This window comes from Mus musculus, chromosome 1 (assembly GCF_000001635.26).
Source record: "Mus musculus strain C57BL/6J chromosome 1, GRCm38.p6 C57BL/6J".
NCBI lineage: Eukaryota > Metazoa > Chordata > Mammalia > Rodentia > Muridae > Mus > Mus musculus.
This window is the reverse complement of record NC_000067.6, coordinates 83,198,840-83,213,143: the sequence shown is the minus strand read 5'-3', so window position 1 is coordinate 83,213,143 and position 14,304 is coordinate 83,198,840. Positions and strand designations below refer to the sequence as shown.

Below are 14,304 nucleotides of genomic sequence, written 5' to 3'. Positions count from 1 at the left end.
AAGTTAGAGAGTTCCTGGGCACTGTGGACTTTTGCAGATTGTGGATTCCAGGTTTTGCTGATTTATCGGCCCCACTTTATCCCCTCACAAGAGATAAACAGCCCTTCATATGGGGAAATAAAGAACAACAAGCCTTTGATGCCATTAAGACTGCCCTTATGTCGGCTCCAGCTTTGGGCCCCCTCGGATGTGGCTAAGCTTTTCCATCTGGAGTGAGAACAAAGGTATTGCTAACAAAGACTCTCATAACCCTGCCATCATGTCTAAGTTAGAGTCTCCCAAGGAGTGGGAACAGCTATGGAAACTCTTCATCGGATGGCTGAGCTTCAAAACAACCAATGAGAGTCTGAGGAGCCTTTTTGAGCAATGAGGAACACTAACCGACTGTGTTGTAATAAGAGAACAGCAAGAGATCCAGGGGCTTTGGTTTTGTCACAGACACCACTGTGAAAAAGATCTTTGTTGGCAGTATTAAAGAAGACACTGAAGAACATCACCTATGGGAATATTTTGAGCAGTATGGGAAGATTGAAGTGATAGAAATTATGTCTGACAGAGGCAGTGGAAAAAAGAGGGGCTTTGCTTTTGTCACCTTTGAAGACCATGACTCTGTGGATAAGATTGTTACTCAGAAATACCATACTGTGATTGGCCACAACTGTAAAGTAAGAAAGGCTCTGTCGAAGCAAGAGATGGCTAGTGCTTCATCCAGCCAGAGAGGTCGCAGTGGATCTGGAAACTTTGGTGGTGGTCGTGGAGGCAGTTTTGGTGGCAATGAAAATTTTGGTTGAGGAGGAAAGTTCAGTGGTCGTGGTGGCTTTGGTGGCAGCTATGGTGGTGGTGGATATGGTGGCAGTGGGGATGGCTGTAATGGATTTGCCATTGATGGAAGCAATTTTGGAGGTGGTGGAAGCTACAATGATTTTGGCAATTATAACAATCAGTCTTCAAATTTTGGACTGATGAAGGGAGAAAACTTTGGAGGCAGGAGCTCTGACCCTTATATTGGTGGAGGCCAGTACTTTGCTAAACCATGAAACCAAGATGGCTATGGAGGTTCCAGCAGCAGCAGTAGCTATGGAAGTGGCAGGAGGTTCTAATTACAGCCAAGAAACAAAGCTTAGCAGGAGAGAAGATCCAGAGAAGTGACAGGGAAGCTAGAGGTTACAACAGATTTGTGAACTCAGCCAAGCACAGTGGTGGCAGGGCTACAAAGAAGATATGTTTTAGACAATACTCATGTGTGTGGGAAAAACCTCCACGACTGTATTTATGACTAATTGTATAACAGGTTATTTTAGTTTCTGTACTGTGGAAAGAGTAAAGCATTCCAACAAAATGTCTTACCTTAGACCCTTTTCACCCATGCTGTTGATTGTTAAATGTAATCGTCTGATCATGATGCTGAATAAATGTCTTTTAAAAAAAAAAGTGTGTCTATATTCTAGCCAGATCCCATCTTTGGATGTGATCCTTTGCTAGAGGAGCCATGTTGCCAGGTTAAAATTTCTCTACAGGTTTATAAGACATTGAACATCTACTAACTACACATTGGCTGACTCTTTTGAATAGCGTAACAAAATAATATCATCATATGACTGCCCTAGTTCACTTTTTCTGTTTTTGTAATAAAACAATGACCCAACCAATGTCAGGGAGATTAGAGTCTATTTGACTTATACTTCCACATCATTGGCTGTCGCTGAGGAATTGTCAGGGCAGAAACTCAAGGCAGAAAAGTGGAGCAGCAATCAACAGAGGAATGCTTGCTCCCTCTAGCTTGCTCAGCTGCCTTTATAGAACTGAGAACCTGATGCCTGGTGATGACATGACCAACAGTGGACTGGATCCTTCTACATGAATTAACAACTCAGATGCTACACAGACATGCCCATAAACCAATCCAACAGAAGCAATTCCCCATATGGGGTTCTCCCTTCCCAAATGTGTCAACTTGACAGTTAGAGCTAACTATAACTCATGGTCTAAAGGCAAGATAGAATCATAAGTATGTGTCCACTTCTTTAAGGTCTTAAAAGTAGCTGCCACAATGGAGGAAAAAAGTCCCTTTATCAAAGTGATCAAAGTATTAGAGAAAGAGTATCTGCATGCAATAATTAAAACTGATCTTTAAAGGTATGTGTATGTATATATGTATTATGAGTGTGTGCATGCATCTGCCTATGTATATGTATGCCACATACATGCAAGTTACTACAGAAGAAGGGATCAGGTTCCCTGGAACTAGAGTCACAGTCCATTGTGAGCTGCCTAATGTGGGTGCTGGAAAATAAACCTGGGTCTTCCAACTGTTCTTAACTGCTGAGCCATCTTGCCAGCACCCCAAGATAATTTTAATATTTTAACAAATATGTTCTCTTATACTTCAGGATTTTGTTAATTTACCAATCTGATTATCTGCTCTGTTTAACACATCCTTAGAGACAAAAAAATGCTACCTGCATGTATTCTATTCCACTTTCAATGAAGAATATTTTTACTGGTGAGAACCATTTTATTCTTTGTTCTCTTACCATCCAAATATGATGAAACACATAGTCATAAGAAATTTTGTCTAAAAACTTTATTGAAGAAAAACTGTAACATCAGCCTTCAGGTACAATCTAGAAGATTCTAGAATCTAGAAGAAGTGCTGTTAAGGCACTCTGACGTCATTTGTCAGTATCCTGGCGCTATTGAAACACAAAACACAACAGAAACAATTAGTGATATTTAACACATATTATGCCTGCTCCTGCCAATAACCTTTAGATAATGTCAGAAAATGGTGAAGGCTCATTGGTTTTCATGGTCATGTCTGTAAGGTGAAGGACAGGCTGTTCCATGGATAAGTTGCATGAAAAGAGGCAGAGGACATAGGCTCACTTGCTCTCTGGAGTTCAAGTTCTTGATCACTGTTGCCAACAGCCCTGCTCCATAGCAGAGCCCTTGGGTCAACGCCATATCCTGCAGGAGTTGTCCTTGCTGCCTGAGGAAACAAATTGCATGATCATTTTTTCCTTATCTAACAGGTGGACTTTCTCCTGGTCATGCAGCCAAGTGTGAAATGTGAGGCTTTCCAAATGATGACCAGGAAGTCATGCAATTGCTGAATTGCTGAAAACATTCAATCCATATTCTTTTCCCTACATGTTAGCACTTTAGCAAACAAACAAAAAAAAATCCAAGAAAAAAAATCAAATTAATAATACATATCTTCAGGACTATAAAACCATCTGTGGAAAATGATGGTCCTGAATTATTTTGGTTATTGGCATACACTACCATCAGCTGGGCAGTAACCATTAGGTCCATGGATGGCTAGAGTAACTAGCTAGGCAGGTTTCTAAAAGGCTACCTTACCTAGAGCAACAGAATTAAAAGTCAAAAAAGCTTACTGTCAGTGGCAGAACACACTCTTGTGAATCCTGGTGCAACTAGGGGGACCTGGCACAGTGGCTAATACCTCCAATCCTACCACTGGGAGGCTATTGAAGAAGGATTCCTGCAAGTCTGCGGCCAGTCTGCACTGCATAGCAAGCTAAGGCCATCCAGGGGTACCTATCAAGACTCTTGTCTCAAAACGCATTTTTAATAATGCCAAACAAAAAAATTAATTCAGTAATGATAGTAAAATGAAATTCCAATATAAACCAAGCACCATGGAAAACTGAGCCGAGGTCAACTGTGAACTCCTTTTAGCATCCTTCTAAAATTCTACTAGCTACCTTTAAAGGAAAACCAGGTAGGTGCTTGATGTGTATTCCTCCCATACCTGTAATGACTATATTCCCTTTATAGTTGAAAGCACATGAAAATATTTCATCAGTGTGCCCCTCAAGGACCTGGAGGCACTGGCCAGTCTGAACATCCCAGATTCTGGCTGTCTTATCAGAGCTGCCCGTCAGGAGCCGGTTTCCTTGGGGATTGAAGGAGATCTGCAAAGTAGCAAAAGAGGTGATAACAGGTTGAGTCTGGGTTAACAATAGAGTTCCATCATCAGAAGGAGGGCTGAGCACACACCTTCAATCTGAGCTAGAATTTATTTTTAGAACGATTTCTTCCTGGTGGGAAAAACATAGGGACTAGTGTCTGAAAGTTGAAACTTAGATACTAATGTTTCACTTTCTCTCTGTCTCTCTGTCTCTCCCTCTCTCTCTCTCTCTCTCTCTCTCTCTCTCTCACACACACACACACACACACACACACACACACACACACACTCACACATACTCCTAACCATAAAAGACCAAAGCATCTGTATACTTTGAGTATTCCTCAACAGTTTTTCCCCAAAGACTCACTGGTTTTCTCCTCAGCCATGACACAGGCAAAACCAGTTGGTAGATGAAGAGAAAGCAGACTAGATCTGTAATATCTAATGTCACCTCTGCAACACAATGTTCTGTCACTCTGTCCTCCATCTCTGCCACAGAAAGAGCAGATTCCCAGGGCAGGACTGCAAGAGGATTTTCATCCTTTAACACTCAAAATGCATCACTTTCAGATAATACATTTGGATACTTTCTGAGGGCCAGGCGTTCTTCTTCAGTATCCAAGTGGCAGAGGGACCTGCTGCTGGCCCTTGTATTCCTCTGGTAAGTCCCAGTTAGAGACCCTCTATATTTATCACTAGACAATGAGTGGAGCGGCTTCCACTGGAGATGAAGGTATGAGGAGGGTAGAGCTGTGTCTACCAAATGTGTAGCACAGGAGAATCTCTCAAAAGTTATCCCGTTGAAACTCACTGAGACATACACAAAATCAGAATAGGACTGATTGTAAATAGGAAGGGGACCCACAAGAGGAAGCAGGACAGGAGAGTGGAGTGGGGATAGATATGGTTGCAATACATTATACACATGTAAGAAGATGTCACGATAAATCTACTATTGCACATACTGAATATAACCTGACCTGATGTTTTAAGTGTTCCATGAATTAATAAATGAAATACTAAATGTTTTAAGTTTGTGCTCCTTATAAATATTGCCATACAGTAATTTAATGAGCAATCTATTCCAATTTTCCTTATTGACACATGGTCACAAAACAAGCATGTACTCACTGGGGAGAATATCCATCATGATGGTGGCTCCTTAGCTAGACACTCAGGGATATGGCCCAGGCTCCCCTTCCATGCCCTACCTCCCACATCCTCCTGCCACCCCCTTATCTCTCAGTCCATGAAGTGGTCAGTAGCACCCAATGGCATAGATACCAGCCCTTACCATGGGGCAAGGGCCAGCAGCAACAGGGACAAAAGATGGAGGGATGGGAAGACACATGGGCAATGTTGAAGTCTGACTATAACCTTTGGAGTTCAGAAGTAGTCACGTTGTTATTTCATAAAGAAGGGACAGATAAGAGCTCACCTATAAAACTATTTGGGCTGATCTGGGAAGCAAGAGCCCCCTGTCCCAGCATACTCTGCTATGTTCTGGGGACATAAACAAACATCATGTTCTGTGAGGATTCTAAAACCTGTTCAATAAAACCCTAAGATAAAGCCTTGGAGTTTCAAAATGGGTTATTTTATACTTTGTTAAATATTTCGAAACATCACTCCCTCCATTATATCTAATGCACAGATCCCCGGAGGCACCATATGCTCTTTTGCATAATACAAACTTGAATGTTTACTAGAGCTACAGAAAAGCACTTTACAAACTCCTTAAATTGCTGAGTTGGGTATTTTCAGCTAATTAAATATTTGCTGATTTTGAAAAGAATACTGTTTTATGCTTTTTAAAGTGTTTAGACAATTTTTTTTTATTTTTGCTGAGTCAGACAGGACATGCTTAAAAATAAAGGCTTAGATGGTTGAGTTTTAGAGCAGGATAATACAATTAAAGAGATTTAGTATCTTGGTCCCAATACATCTGCTTGGGGAGTGGGGAGGGGGGTAAGGTTGCTTGAGTCAGGGAACCATTTTGAGCCAAGGATGAACTCCTGCTCCTTCTGTCTCTACCTCCAAGGGGCTGCAATCACAAGCATATGTCACCAGATCCAGCTAACACCTCTCAGATGTAAAGATTCTAGGTTCTATGTCACCACCACTAGGTGTAGCTCTAAAGGAAGATTAACTGAAATTCCTGGATTCATAAGTCAACTGTGCATAGGTGAAGTCTAACCTGATTCATTCACAGCTTTGCTGTCCAACAGGAAGCCCACGATTGGAAACAGATGGAGGAAAGACAGTGAGCAGATAGGAATTTATGTAATGGTAGGCATTTAATGCTACTTTTGAGAGATCAGCTCTTTTGGGTTCAGACTCCATCTTAGAGAACCTGGCCTATGGTTGTCCTCAAGTTAACTAATAGAGCAGTCCCTAGCACCAGTTTCCAGGTTACCCCTGAAGAAGACCTGTATCTAACATAAGTTTCTAGTTTACCCACCAAGACCAGTTTTCAGGATACTCCCCAACAAATCTGCACCTCCAGGTTACAAGCCTGCCCCTAGCACTTCACTACCTAACAACCACCAATCAGTAGAAATGCAGAAGTTGAGTTTATGGTTTGGCTCCCAGTACCAGCCAATTGTGTTAAAGGCCATAATGACTAGCCCAATCAGATGTGTACCAGGCTAGATACCTCCTTCTTGCCTCTATAAATACCTGCTTAAAATTAGACATGGGGCTACACCCTCCTGTCCTGTTGTGTCAGTGACAATGGTGTGGCCCAGGCTCAAACTTGTAAATAAAGAGACACTAATGTGATTGTATCAGAATCAGCTCCTGGGTGGTCTTTTGGAGTTCATGAATGCTCCCTGGCATAACACTTTAAGTGGAAATTCATCTTAAAATGATGATAGAGACATGATATAAAAATTCTGCAATGATGTGCCTTCTTGGCCATTCACACTGAATACCATTTTCAACTCAACAAGGGCTCATCTGCATATCATTCTGTCCACTTCACTTTCACATAATACCATTTTCAACTCAACAAGGGCTCATCTGCATATCATTCTGTCCACTTCACTTGGCTTTATTTGAGTTCTCTCTACCTCAATCCATTTAACTGTCAGAAACATTACTTCATTGCCTGACCCATATTAATATGTTGGATATTTTGAAGGTACACTGTGATATGTTAGCTCAGAGGGTTAATTTGTAATCTCTACTATCATAATTTTTTTATAGTAAACACTCTGCTTCAAATGAGATGTTAAGTCACCTTTGAGATTTCTCCTTCATGGCCTTCCAGTTTGGTTACACACTTTCTTGTGGTTGCATTGTAAACTCTTGCCGTTCCTTTTGGAGAGAGATGGGAATATACATTAGTAGATCTGAATTGCAGAACTTCGTGATACCTAAAAGTCTATCCTCTAACAAATGAGCTCTGGACTGTTTGTTCTTCTTATGTCAAAAGCCATACCCAACCCTCTAAATGCAGAAGAGGCTGGACATGACTTGCTATCTGTCTCTTACATTGTTGGAAGAGATCATGGGCTCCCAAATATAAGAAGGGGTGATATATGAAATAAGAAAAGAAGATGAAGTAGATAAAACGATTTTAAATGCCATCTTCAAATTGGTATGATTACAAACATAAAACATACAGGTAGGATGGTTCAAAACCCAGTAACACCAGTTTCCCCAGAAATGTGGGACAACTTAAAAAGCAAGGCTAGAACCTGAAATTAAGTATGTGATACCCAGATTCCCCATGATATCATAGCTATGTACAAGACAGGATGAGAGTGAACTTAGAAACCAGATTGCTAAGTCCACATCCCACCTCCATAACTTCCTAAGGCTGTACCTGACACAAAAGTAGCTACTTTAGTCTCTCTCAGCTCTGAAGTGGGGACAGCAATTATTCCAGCCTCTGTTAATTACCTTTTGCTGTGCAACAAACTAACTATTCGGAGATACATACATGAGATAAATAAATATCATCTTAATGCTTTTTAGGAATCAGAAGAGGTTTATAGAATACTCCAAAAGAAGGAGAGATTATTCTGAAACAATGCTTTCTAGAACAATGAAAGAACAGAATTGATAGTAGAATAAACAGCAGGTAACAAGGAAATAAAAACTAGAATTGAACGTTAGGAAACTCTTCACACACACTCACTCCCAGCCTGCTGATCCACCAGCCCTGTCCCCAGTGGCTGCATGACTTCCAATATTCTAAGCAATCTAACATTTTATAGAATAAATATGTATGAAGGATTATGTCCTGTATTGCTTCCCATAACTTAACTTCAGGGGAACTATGTTGAATTATCCATAGTAAGATAAGATACAACATAAAATCAGAGAGAGAGAGAGGTTTCAAGGGCATGATGTAGGTGCCAGTGTACATTATGTGTGCTTATCAGGAAAGAGGAAAATTATGTAGCATTTCACATGATTCTAAAAACTGTGACCCAGGATAGAGCTTGTCATCATGCGTGTAGACAGAGGCAGCTATACTGAAATACAAGCTAATGCAGTAGTGGGGTGAAGTATCATACAACTTTATAAAATGTCACCAAGGACAGGACCCAGCCTAGCCCACCAATGTTTACTATGGGGGTATGCCATATGTATAGAGTCACACATTCTCAAGGATATGCTATTCATTCTCTATGGTAGCTTAAGAAGATTGTTTAAGCGCTTATTTTATTTTTAATTATATATATTTGTGTGTTTCTGTGTAGATAGGTACCACGGGTAAGTGAAAAATGGAAGAGTATATTGTATCGAATGGAATTGAAGGTGCGTGGTCAGTTGTCGGTCACCCAACATGATTGCTGGGAACCAAATTTAGATCCATGAGAGCAGCAAGCACTCTTAGACACTAAGCCATCTCAGCAGCCCATCTTATGCAGATTCTAAAGTGATAAAAAGGATATGCTACTGAGCCACATGTAACATCACTAACTAGTGCAGCATAGTGAGGTAGCAGACAAGATGTGAAACACAATATACATAGAAAGTGTAGCCTCACTGAGGCTTCAAGGACATGGCATAGTTAGTACAGTGTTACATATGATCCCCAGGGAGGAAAAAAACAGACATTTTGTTGCATAATATATGGTACCAGAAGCTGTCACTGAAATAACATATCCACATGTGTGGTTATGCATTGTATTGTATGACAGAATGCATGAAGGAAAGTGTCACTCATATCCATAGCATTACATATGCTTGAAAGAAATGCCATGACTTATTGAAGAATCAAAGTTGGATGTGGTGCTCAGACGTCACCTTCATGAGATGGTAAAGAGATATATGGTGTCAGCATACAGAGCATCGGAATAAACTCAGTAAAAAGCTGTGGGATGTTTCACCCCACTACTTTCAAAGTTCAAACTACAGAAACTGGTATAGTCAGTGAGACTGTCTAAATATGGTGTAATGCCAGAAATGGGCTTTAGGAGAGAAGAAGAAACAGTATGATGTAATATGGGAACCCTAGGGATATGGAATTTATATAATATATAAAGGTATTAAAGGTATAATACAGAAAAGAGAAAGCATGGTACCTAGATAAATAGATAAAACACACATAGTATCATATTGCATTTATCCAAGAAGGCCAAAAACTCATAGTATATACTATACATGATCATATATTATACATAGCATATATGTGTGTGTGTGTATACACACATATATATACTATACATACATAGCAAGGTACCACACATGACACATACATGCTTATATATGTTACTCGTTAATCAGCAGATGGCATAGATATGATACATTTTAATACGGTGTCATAGAAGATACAGGTATAATACTTTTATCGTAAGTAGATATCAAGGATATGTAACATATGACATTCCACCAATGTGTTTTCCAAGGAGATGATAAGATAGTATCTCAAGTCATATTCAAGGCATTGGATCTAACATAAGATATCATAATTCCTGGAACATAGGAAGATCAGACAGACACAAAGAATCACCAGATAATAATTTGGGATATGGAGACACAACCTAGTACCATATGTGGCCATCAAAAAGATAACAGAGACAGTGCATGACACCCACTTTCTGAATATCAGGCACATACAGTAAAGATGTCTGTGTGCTGATAAAGGATATAACACAATATAATATGAGGCCTGGCTATAAAAGGAATGTCAAAAGCACAGTACATAAGCATAAGGAATGATTCATCTTAGTATACCAAGCATCAGAAAGATGATATTGGCCCAGTAAATACTAATGGTTTTGTTTGTTTGTCTGATTGGTTGGTTGGTTGGTTGGTTGGTTGGTTGGTTGGTTGGTTGACTGGCTTTTTGAGATAGGGTCTCACTATGTAGTCATAGCTATTCTGGAAGTCACTATGTAAACCAGGCTGGCCTGGAACTCACAGCAATCTGCCAGCCTCTGAGCTCTTTCTCTACCTCCTGCTCACAACCTTTGTTCAAAGTTATAGAACTATATTATGAAAAGTAATATTTCAATGGGTGATTTTATGATATTGATTTTATTCATTCAGATTTCTAAACTTACACAGTATGGTAGTATTAAGTGAAGATGGGTCCTGTGAGACTTAAGACTTTATTATTAACTAAGGAAGGAATATGACCACCAACAAAGGAGGACAGAGAAGCAGGTAAAGAACTAAAATCATTTCAAAAGATAGCAATTGATTAACTTTTCTTTCCTGTTAACAATATTTTCTTTATACCACAGTATAGAGGACTGTGAAGTCTTAGCCAAAAATAATAGAGATAGATCACAAATAGAGTTCAGGAGAGGCTCACTCATGTGGCTCCCACCCCATTCCAACTGGAGAAATGAAATGTCACATTGATATGGGTATGGGAAGCAATGAGCTCACACTTCTGCTTACTCCATATATGGAAGCTACTGCAGTAAAATTTAAAAGCAAAAGCTAGAAAATATGTTACAAATCACAAAATATATTACTATATATTACATCTTGCTGCACATAACAAGTTCCCCAAGGTTTGTGGAGTTAAAGATGTTTTTATTACTTAATAGTTACTGTATGAAGAACTCAGGAGAGGAGCTTTGCTAGGTAAGGGGTTTTTGTTTTGTTTTGTTTTGTTTGTTTGTTTGTTTTTTGCTCAGATTAAAACAGTGTGCCACCATGCCCAACTGAAATATGATTTTTATGGTTACCCAAAAGAAGAAGCAAGTACATAGTGACATCACATATGATGTTTAAGTTCATGATTAATACATAGGGTAGAATATATGGATATTGAAAATCATATAATGTCATCATACATCATTATCAAAAAGGGTGAAAGTAGAGTTTCCAGGCCTGCAAAGCTTTTGGAGATGTGAATGGCAAGGCATTACAGATTTGTCACAATAGGTCATAGTAAGACCATGCCATAACATGAAATATAAATATAAGGCACACCGTGTTTTATCATATGTTTTGTCATGTATATGGATAGACATTATTCTGTGACACCAGGGAGTTTTAACCATACGTAGCAAATTTACACATGGCTATCAAAGAGGAAAGATAGTCAGACTTCAGTGCCACGTCTAGTATTTTAACGTGTATAACTACAGTGTGACATCATGCAGAGTTGTCATACATGTTACCTACAGAATGGAATCATGCATAATTATAAATGATTATGAAGATATACAATGTCATATAATTGGGAAGTAGATGACATATTATTAATACAGCATTGTGTATGATATTAAAGATTACACAAGCATTGTGCATAGCTGATACAGTCAGTGCAATAATAAACCCAGGTGCAAAAGAGATGATACATATATAGTATATTACCATTATTCAATGGATAGTGTGACATTGAGATTATCTATACTAAGCACAGAGTAAGACATTGTCAATATAGATAATATATCTATATAGCAATCCCTATATATGTAGCCATATATAGAGTATGATTTTTGGCAGGAACATATAGAATAAGATATTATCAGTAAGCATCATGTAGTTTTATATATATATGTGTGTGTGTGTGTGTGTGTGTGTGTGTGTGTGTGTGTGTGTGTGTGTGTGTGTATGTGTATATATATACATATGCATCAGGGATGGAAAGATGGCTCAGCAGTTAAGAGCACTGACTGCTCTTCCAAAGGTCCTGAATTCAAATCCCAGCAACCACATGGTGGTTCCTGTAGCTGCCTGCAGCCACACTAACTGGGTTCCTGAGTGGGAGGCAGGAGCTGTATGGGAGAGAACAGCGAGAGGAATAATGAGACTAAGACAGATTTCCAATCAAGGCCCTATATCTTTCCTCTCTCTTTACTGCTTGTAAGATTTAAGTCTGCCAGCCGGGCGTGGTGGTGCATGCCTTTAATCCCAGCACTCAGGAGGCAGAGGCAGGTGGATTTCTGAGTTCAAGGCCAGCCTGGTCTACAAAGTGAGTTCCAGGACAGCCAGGACAGCCAGAGAAACCCTGTCTCGAAAAACCAAACAAAACGAAACAAACAAAAAAAAGATTTAAGTCTGCCTATGAAGGTAATTCTTAGAGGAGCAATTCTCAGCTTTGGTTTTCGTGGTATAATTCAGGAACAGGTGTGTGATAGATGAGTGCTGTACAACTAAGGCACACCCTTTGCCCTATGCCTTTTATTTAACAAGTAGACAGAGTGGAGGTTTTCTAGTTTAGGATTATGATGAGTGACATTTGGCAAATACATGCAATGTCAGAACAAGGCTCTTATAAGCTAAAACTTTTTACCTTGATAAATTAAGATTTCAGTAAGACTAATAGATTTTCCAGGCTACTGAACAAAACTGTGGCCTTCTAGCCTCCCTTTTCCTATGAATGATATCTTATTTTCTCATGCTAAGAGTCTGCTACAGCTTGTGCAGAAAAGGGTACAGGTCATCTCCCTCAGAACTATCAGGACCTTGACATGAAAAACCTCTGTTAAGAATCATGAGGACAAGTCTTTTAAAAATTGGAGTTGTATAGGACATTAGATGAAAACTACTTTAGTTATGAACTTTAAGATGATAATATATTCTCAGATATAGCACAGAAGAGACACTACACAAATTATGACCAAAAGTTATGATAGAAAAGAGCTTTTGACTGAAGTAGAGAAAGAGTATAAAAACATACAAAAGGAAAACAAGTTGGGAGTTGTACTGGCTAGTTTTGTATCAACTTGACACAGCTGGAGTTATCACAGAGAAAGGAGCTTCAGTTGAGGAAATGCCTCCATGAAATCCAACTGTAAGGCATTTTCTCAATTAGCGATCAAGGGGCAAAGGCCCCTTGTGGGTGGGACCATCTCTGGGCTGGTAGTCTTGGTTCTATAAGAGAGCAGGCTGAGCAAGCCAGTAAAGAACATCCCTCCATGGCCTCTGCATCAGCTCCTGATTCCTGACCTGCCTGAGTTCCAGTCCTGACTTCCTTGGTGATGAACAGCAGTATGGAAGTGTAAGCCGAATAAACCCTTTCCTCCCCAACTTGCTTCTTGGTCATGATGTTTGTGCAGGAACAGAAACCCTAAGACAGGAGTAAGGAACAGACAGGGTCACTGGGCTTTAGTCACACCCAGGTTTCTTTGAGCTTCCAAAAGCTTTTCTTTCGTGGTTCACAACCATCCATAATGAGATCTGATGCCCTCTTCTGGGGTGTCTGAAGACAACTGTAGTGTACTTAAATAAATAAATCTTTGGGCCAGAGTGAGTGGGGCTAGAGCAAGTGGGACTGGAGCCAGTGAGACCAGAGTGAACGGGCTGGAGAAAGCTGTCTGAAGACAGCTACAGTGCACTTACATAGAATAAATAAATCATATAGAGTAAGAAATTGCCAGTAGACCTCATGTGTATATGTATATATGTGTGCATGTGTGTATTGCAAGCATCATAAGGTAGATAAATATGGCAAGTAACCTTACATAAATTTCAAGAATTTTAAAATTTTACTGTAGTGTCAGAGGTGTTTTTTTAACACATGACTCTTGACATACTGTGGCATAGACATGCTCACCCAGAAAATGTGGCTGACATTGTGGATTCTTGTGACTGATTATCAGTGAGATGACAATGTCCTATCATTTGTGGCTAGAACAGAAGGGGCATGAATTCACATGTAATGTTCTTAGATGTCATTCATACAGTCTGAGGACTATGGGTGGTGTTCAAGAAGACAAAACACAGAGTGATACCACATGTAGGCATTTGTGTAACTGTTCAGTGTAAAGCACTCAATCCTATAGCACCATTTGTAGTTAACAAGTGGCATTACATGGTGACCAGATCAATGGTACAAAATCAAAATGAGAACTTGGGGTTTCAAAAACATGAATGGTCATCATATGATTTCTATTTGCCTATGAACAAGGTAACGAAAGTATGCTATAGAATATGTTTTTCACAAG

The 14,304-nt window shown here is 39.6% G+C and overlaps 1 protein-coding gene and 1 pseudogene across 10 annotated transcripts in view; one reads left to right on the top strand and one right to left on the bottom strand.

The window, feature by feature from the left end:
* Positions 260-1,097, top strand: Gm6244 (predicted gene 6244; annotated as a pseudogene).
* The window catches only part of Daw1 (dynein assembly factor with WDR repeat domains 1), a 50,836-nt gene continuing 39,098 nt past the window's right edge, over positions 2,567-14,304 (bottom strand). For 6 of the 10 annotated variants that reach the window (NR_164164.1, NR_027636.1, NM_001372243.1 and 3 more), the window contains 3 exons: positions 7,179-7,255; positions 3,776-3,938; positions 2,570-2,989 (listed from right to left, as the gene is read on the bottom strand). Coding sequence is in view for 6 of the 10 variants with exons in the window: in NM_001372243.1 (NP_001359172.1) it covers positions 2,955-2,989; positions 3,776-3,938; positions 7,179-7,255 (275 nt within the window). In the remaining 4 variants the exon portion in view is untranslated. Of the gene's footprint in view, positions 2,990-3,775; positions 3,939-7,178; positions 7,256-14,304 lie in introns of all 10 variants that reach the window. The other 4 variants (XM_011238710.3, XM_011238711.3, XR_373545.3 and 1 more) reach the window with 3 other exon arrangements.